The 7,786-nt window shown below is 41.5% G+C and overlaps 1 protein-coding gene across 1 annotated transcript; it reads right to left on the bottom strand.

Moving 5' to 3' along the window:
* Positions 1-6,878: 6,878 nt before the first annotated feature.
* LOC125109739 (60S ribosomal protein L37a) lies at positions 6,879-7,350 on the bottom strand. The gene has a single exon (XM_047746891.1). It carries the CDS (start codon positions 7,328-7,330, stop codon positions 7,052-7,054), a length of 279 nt encoding a protein of 92 aa, XP_047602847.1. The 5' UTR covers positions 7,331-7,350; the 3' UTR covers positions 6,879-7,051.
* Between the last annotated feature and the right edge of the window lie 436 nt (positions 7,351-7,786).

Here is a 7,786-nt window from a genome sequence, read left to right as displayed (position 1 = left end):
AAGCAAGGGCAAAAATGAACTATTGGGATTTTATCAAGATCAAAAGCTTTTGCACAGCAAAGGAAACAGTTACCAAAACCAAAAGACAACTGACAGAATGGGAGAAGATATTTGCAAATGACATATCAGATAAAGGGCTAATGTCCAAAATCTATAAAGAACTTAGCAAACTCAACACCCAAAGAACAAATAATCCAATCAAGAAATGGGCAGAGGACATGAACAGACATTTCTGCAAAGAAGACATCCAGATGGCCAACAGACACATGAAAAAGTGCTCCACATCACTCGGCATCAGGGAAATACAAATCAAAACCACAATGAGATATCACCTCACACCAGTCAGAATGGCTAAAATTAACAAGTCAGGAAATGACAGATGCTGGCGAGGATGCGGAGAAAGGGGAACCCTCCTACACTGTTGGTGGGAATGCAAGCTGGTGCAACCACTCTGGAAAACAGCATGGAGGTTCCTCAAAAAGTTGAAAATAGAACTACCCTATGACCCAGCAATTGCACTGCTGGGTATTTACCCTAAAGATACAAATGTAGTGATCCGAAGGGGCACGTGCACCCGAATGTTTATCGCAGCAATGTCTACAATAGCCAAACTATGGAAAGAACCTAGATGTCCATCAACAGACGAATGGATAAAGAAGATGTGGTATATATACACAATGGAATACTATGCAGCCATCAAAAGAAATGAAATCTTGCCATTTGCAACAACGTGGATGGAACTAGAGGGTATCATGCTTAGCGAAATAAGTCAATCGGAGAAAGACAACTATCATATGATCTCCCTGATATGAGGGAGAGGAGATGCAACATGGGGGGTGTAGGAGAAGAGTAAATGAAACAAGATGGGATTGGGAGGGAGACAAACCATAAGTGACTCTTAATCTCACAAAACAAACTGAGGGTTGATGGGGGGAGGGGGGTTGAGAGGGGGGTGGGATTATGGACACTGGGGAGGGTATGTGCTATGGTGAGTGCTGTGAAGGGTGTAAACCTGGTGATTCACAGACCTGTACCCCTGGGGATAAAAATATATTATATGTTTATAAAAAATAAAATTAATAAAAAAAAAAGAACAAAGATTGTTAGTTTTGCCTGTGCACTTGGGAGAAACTGCTAGACTTTTGTATTGAATCTCAAGATTCTAAGGTCAATTTTCTGTGAGGTTTGTGCAAGTCCCTGTCTTCAGTTCCCACCATTTAAAAATGCATAGAAGAAGAATGAAAGATGATTAGTGTGAAGTAAGTCAAAACAAGGCATGTGCACATGCAAATGCACACACATACCCACCCCACCCCACCGGACAGGGAAGCCGAGGGCAAGGGCAAGTGTTCCCCCAGTGAGCAACATGTAGGTGCATAGCCCCAGGGGGCCAGCTTCCCCATCGGGCATCCCCCTACACTTCAGACTGGAGGGGAAGAATGAACAAGAAGATCGACATCTATTTTGGAAACAGAGCATTATAAAGTAAGATGTTTGCTAATCAGCCAATCGAAGAAAAGAATCCTGTCTGAGGACATTTTCTATAGGCCTTAGCTGCCCTGCAGGCAGGAGAGGACAGTAATGCAGTAGCAGTAACAATAATAAAGCAGATCTAATGGCTCAAGTCCCAAGGTCAGGTTCAGGCTCTGCTATTTGGTGCAATTCTGCTCTCTGTCAGCAGGTTGCTGAGATTCTAGCTTCACAGAGAGCCTTAGTTCGCCTCCCCCTCTTACATAGCTTTTGCGGACTATCCCCGTCCATTCTTCCTCTCCCTTCCCTGTACTCAGCACTAGTGCCTGAATGTGGGTACCCGGGAGCTGCTGTCTGCTGCTGGCTTCCTGTGGACTCAGCCTCCCTGAGCAATTCTAAACAACCGGCAAGCACACTGCATCTCATCCACCCCGGTCAGCCTCAGAGTCCTGCATAGGGGCTGAGAGCAAATATTTTCAATTGCTTGATAAATAAAAATACTTTTAAAAATGAAAATAAGTCTAGAAAATTCAGCCCCAAAAGAAAACAGTAGCATAACCAACCTTTTTGAGTCTATATCAAAATGGAACCCTACTGGCCGAGAGCTATTAATGTATCTCCCAAACACACAGAAGTAAAAACATGCCAGACTTCGGTTTCATAGTTGACATTTCTCTGGCCAGACGTGTCATTTTTACCAGGAGCTCTGTGGAGGCCAGATCAACACTAAACTACAGAACAATGAAAGAAATGCAGAAAACTGATAACCTCTGTTTATCTTCCCAACTCCAATATACCTATGGGACAGATCTTTCCTTTTATCCCAGTAAATTGCTATTTTTAAGTGGTGCAATGGAGAAAAATTAAAAAAAATAAAGAAAACAGTGGTGTGGATTTGGCTTTTAAGTCTCAGGTATGAGAAAATACACTATCCCTAGTGCACTGCTCTGAGCCTCACTTTCCTCAATGACAGTATCAATATGGTAATAAAATCTGTCCACATACCCTCCCAGAGATACAATGCATATAACCACGATTTATAAATTCTGAAATGCTTTACCATTTTAGTTACTGTTATCATGAGGTTGGAGCAGAGCTCTCCGTGCCGTCTGTGGAATAGGGATTTGGCATTAACCATTATCATTGTATAATTTCAGATAAGCAAACCCACTTAGATCAGAGTTGGCACTCCAGAATTTTGAGAAATGAATGATCTAATTTCATTTTTGTTTTTCTAAAATCGTCAGACAAATTGTTTTGTGGTGTTCCTTTTTTTTTTTCCTTCTTTATTTCTTTCTCTTAACATCTGGTTTTCCTGATGTGATCAGAACTAGACATACCAAAAGAGTATAAAAAATATTTTTGGGATATGTTTGCAGACACTAGTCATTTGGATCTTTTCATGTATTTTACGGGTTCTTGTCTCAGCCCAGCCTGGACACCAGAGTCTTTAAAATATTCCTCATGTGAAAGTTGTTGTAGCTATCACGTGAACCTGTTTTCTGTTCAGCTTAATTAAGAAATTTGTTCAGACTGTACCAGCCCAAACTCCTTTAAAGTAGAAAAATGGTGCCAAAGTTGTTCAGGTGATTTCCTATCCTGGGTGTAGTAGGGAGAATATCTCATTTGGGATGTGGCCCATCATACATGAGGCACAGTGAGAAGTCACTTGTCCTGCTCTTAGTGATGCAATGAGAGCTTATGACCTCTTGAGGCTGACATCTGACCTGCATGAGCATATCTCTGCCTTACTTTTTTTGTAAGCTTGGACACCCCAAGGCTCAAGAGCAGCCATCTTCCTGTCAAGGCAAGTGTGGACCTTGTGCTAGAAGGAGTTGTCCTCGAGGTCCCCTTCTTTCCTTCCAGTCCAGGGCCTCACCAACCTTCAGCATGAACAGCCAAGTCAGCTAGAGCTCTCTCTTAGTCTTGGCTTCACCTCATTGAACTTAGCTGGATTTGTAAGAAGAAAGGTTACTACAGTGAGCCTTTGGGTGCTAGTTTTCATTCATTCATTGACATAGTAGAACAATGTCAATCAAATGCCTGTGGCTCAGGCAGAACCAGGGTCTTGGGGACACAGTGGTGGCAAGACCAGCAATGGCTCTTGCACCTATCATCTAGAAGGGGAGAAAGACTTGAATCAAGAGGACACATATTTAAATATAAAACCACTATTGTGATAAGTACTAGGAAGGAAAGGTACCAAGAGCTCTAATGGCATAAGAAAGTGAGATCCAATCCAGTCAGGAAGTCTTCCCTAAGGAAATGACATTGGAGGTAAAATCAGAAGAATAGGGATGGGTCAGCTCAGAGAGACCCAAGAAACAGATGCTCCAGCAAAGACTGTTGTAGGAGGAAGCATAGTCTTCTGCAGGTCTGAAAGAAATTGTGTGGTGTGTAGTGTGTAGTGTGTAGTGTGTGGTGTGATTCCTGCCGATGTTGGGAGAATAGGCAGGGACCAGACCATTAAAGCCAAACCATTAAAGGCTTTGTGGCCAGGATAGGAATTCTGATCTTTAGCCTAAGAAAAAAATGGGAAATCTGGAGGGATTAGAAAAGCTTTGGATGAGGGACAGTTTGGAGTAGTGAGAGTGAAGGTAGGACATGTGTTAGGAAGCCAGGACAGTAGTGAAGACGAAACAAGATGGCAGTTAAGAAAGACTAAGGTGGTGGTAGAATAAAGTGGAGATAAGTGGGCAGAATGGAGGACTTGGTAAGACCCGACAAACTTGGCGTGAGGTTAGACATTTATGTGATGCCTACAACAGTGACTCCTGGGTTTCTGGCTGGTACAGCTGGCTAGGTGAGGGTGTCATTTCCTGAGGTAAGGAACCCTGGAAAAACTCCAGGTGTGAGGAAAGACCACAAGTTCATTTTGTGCATGTTGATATTGAGGGACCCTTGTGCCATCTCTGTGTAGACATAGAGTAGGTACATCGATACACAAGACTAAATCTCAGAGGAGAGGTCATGACTCACCTCAAAAACTTGCTAGTCATTGCTACCATGTAGGTGGTAAGCAAAGGCAAGGACCTGAATGAAATTTCAGTGAAGTAAAGGGAGATTTATGCTCCTGTGGATAGTGTTGCTTGATCTCATCTACCAAACTGTTGGGTCCCAGTCACATGCTGAGGGCTGCCTCCTCAGGCCATTGAGGATGTTTTTCATTCAGTCTTGGCAGGCTTCTTTTTTAATTAAACAGGAGTCTGTGTGTATGTGTGTGTGTGTGTGTCCATTTGTTCCGTAGATCCAGGGTTGGAATGTTACCACAGACTGAACTTGGATTTTATTTTCTAACCCTTTTGTCTGCCAACATTTTCAAAATGGAGGGAGTAGAGTGGTTTTTCCCGGGGCATAACTTGTTTCCTTTACTCCTGGCTTTTTACAAACCTCACACCTTCTTTCCCCAAGGTTCCCTACTGCTTAAGACTTTAAATAGTCTGATTTTGTTTCTAGTTTTCTCATAAATTCACCACCCACAATCAACTGGATAGCTGTACTTTTTCTTCTTCCAGCAAGGTTTACTAGGAGTTGAACACCTACTCTTTATTTTCCCACCTGCCTTGGCATATGATTCTGATTCCTAAAATGAGTCTACTGGTTACAGCACTACGTGGTGCTGGCACTCTGTCCCCACAGGTGCCCAAACATTCTGTTCCTTTGAGAGGGAACTATCAGAAGTCTCGATCTTTCCAGTGGAATTGTATGGCTGGATTTTCATTGACTTTTACTTCCACGCTTTGGTTTATATTGATGGGGACACACTTTCAAACCTCAGGTGGCCTTTCTGACTTTTCTACACGTCTTATGGAAAAGGTAGAGTTTTGAAGGTGTCAGAATGTGGATTTAGGAAAGGTGAGGTTTTCTGCTTGTGGCTGATAGGCTTGTCCAACTCTAAGATTTTAAGGTCTCTTCTTATTGACTATCATCTTTTAGTTCTAGTGTGAAAAACCATATATTTCGCTTTGAATATAATTACCAACTAATATAGCATGAGTGCTTAGTATAATCTACTGGGCTCATGCCCTAGGGACACCCAAGTAAGGAAGGTAATCCATGCCCTCAAGACGTGTATTTGTATGGTGAAGGACACAGAATGAGAATGACTGACTCTAAGTTACTATGATGACATGGGTAAGGGACAGACAGAGAGAGAAGGCATAAGCAGGGTGGGGGGCAGAAGGTGAAGGAGAAGCAGATTCCCTGCTGAGCAGGGAGCCCCACATGGGGCTCGATTGATCCCAGACCCTGAGATCATGACCTGAGTGGAAGGCAGACACTTAACCAACTGAGCCACCCAGGCATCCCATGGTTGTTGTTGTTATTTTTAAATCTACTTGTTTACACTTGATCTTAGCCAAAAGGCCAAGAAGGAACCAGTCCTAAGTAGCCCATACAAAACAGATCAATACTTCACATAGACAAATCATGAAAACAGAGTATAGGGCCTGCGTGTTCAGAAGTGCCCCTTTACATTTACATTTGTAAGAAAAATTAATATTAATGGAATAAATAATTCCAGTGGAGCGGCAGATGCACAGAACATATGGGAGTTAGCAAAATGGAAACATTTGTGTAGTATTAAAGTTAGATTCAAGGGCTAACCTGTCTGATGATGAATGTCCAGTGAAAATATGAGGCATCTACAGCCACCAGAAGGACAAATGTATAGTAATTAATTTTGGTGGATCTCAAACTTGTCTTAACTCAGTAGCCTTCTACTCATGTTAATGTCTTGATTAAATAGCACAGTGAAATATACCCATGTGTGATGTATAAGTCTAGCCAGTAAACATAACCTGGATATTTGTAAGAAAATATTTAATATATATGTGCACCCATTATGTTTTCAGATCACAGGAGGAAAATGTGATACAAATCTTTCCCTATTCTTAAAACACTGGCATTTTAGCGTAAACTTGGAGTACTTGCAATGGAATTCAGGTTTATGTGATGAAAGCAGAGTGAGAAATAGGGATGGCTGTGGATGTGTGTGCCTCTGAAAAGCAACAATCTCAAGAAGGAAAAGCAGAAATGACATGCTCTCTCCATCTTGCTTAGTGGAAGAGTTACAGTTTAAATTGTCCAAAGTAGCAGATGCAATGAATGGTGTTACAAATTGCATTAATTACTGAAACAGTGTGCATGCCATGAGTAGTATCAAAACCATATTCAGGGTTGTTTTGATACCTGCATTTATAATGAGATGTCAGGGTGGGAAAGGATCGATGAACTTTGTTAAAAGGGCAGTTTCTGTGTGTTACATGTAAAAGACATGCTAAATATTTGTTTACAGTCTTTGTTTAGCAAAGCAGGCATTTAAGTGAAATCAGCAAAAAGGAAATAGATGTATGAGTATGTGATTTAAGATGAAAGTTAGTCTTAAATGTGAATAAATTGTATATATATTTTTTTCCAACAAAAATTAGAAGGATTTTTAATTTTCAAGTTCTCTGAGAATGCAAAATTAATGCAACATAAATTGAAAGATCTAATCAATAAATTTAACAAGCCAAAATAATTTTGTTACATAAATTAACCCATTTATTATAGGCTAGTAATGTTTCAAACGGTGGCGCTTCTACTGGTCTTTCAATTCCTTCAGTCTTCTGATGGCAGACTTTACTGTGACAGCAGAAGTGGTGTTGTAGGTCCAGGCGCCACCAGCGACGGTTTTCATGCAGGAGCCACAATGCCAGATCCCCACAGCTCGTCTTTTCATCTTGGTTTTGCCACAGAAGGAGCAAGTGTACTTGGCGTGCTGGCTTATCTCAATCTTCTTCACCATCTTCCTGAGGGAGGCACCATAACGGGTCCCGTATTTGCCCACGATTCCAACTTTCTTGGTGCGTTTAGCCATGTCGCCTCAAACTAGGTCTGAGCCCCGAGAGAGTGAATAAATTGTATATTATGGAAAAGAGCATACTTCTTGTTCTGAAGGGGCATGGAGGAGGGAGGTAACAAGTAGAAATTCTTTGTTATCCCCGAGGACATGCATGGCCTAGAACTTATGGGGAGGTAAAACTTGGTGCTCTAGAAGGGAGATACTTTCTGAGAACTCGAGATATCCAATATGGAAATGAGCTGCTTCAAGATCGTGAACTCACAGTGATAGCGGTGTTCAAGCAGATACCGGATTATTGCTTGTCAAGGATGTCATGGGAGGAACTGATTTGTGTAGAAGACTGGGCTAGATCAGTGACTTTCAATTTATTTTTAAGGAATGGAAACTTTTTTCAAATCATCTCTTACATAAAAACACAAAATTTAAAAATATATATAGCAGATTAAAGAAGGCTGCTTTACTGAGACCCAC

The sequence above is a fragment of the Lutra lutra genome, chromosome 9, assembly GCF_902655055.1.
Source record: "Lutra lutra chromosome 9, mLutLut1.2, whole genome shotgun sequence".
NCBI lineage: Eukaryota > Metazoa > Chordata > Mammalia > Carnivora > Mustelidae > Lutra > Lutra lutra.
This window is presented reverse-complemented; position numbering and strand designations above follow the sequence as displayed.

What these genes read in the sequence shown, in the direction of transcription:
- LOC125109739 (XM_047746891.1), bottom strand. Translation starts at nt 7,330, where the DNA reads ATGGCTAAACGCACCAAGAAAGTTGGAATCGTGGGCAAATACGGGACC.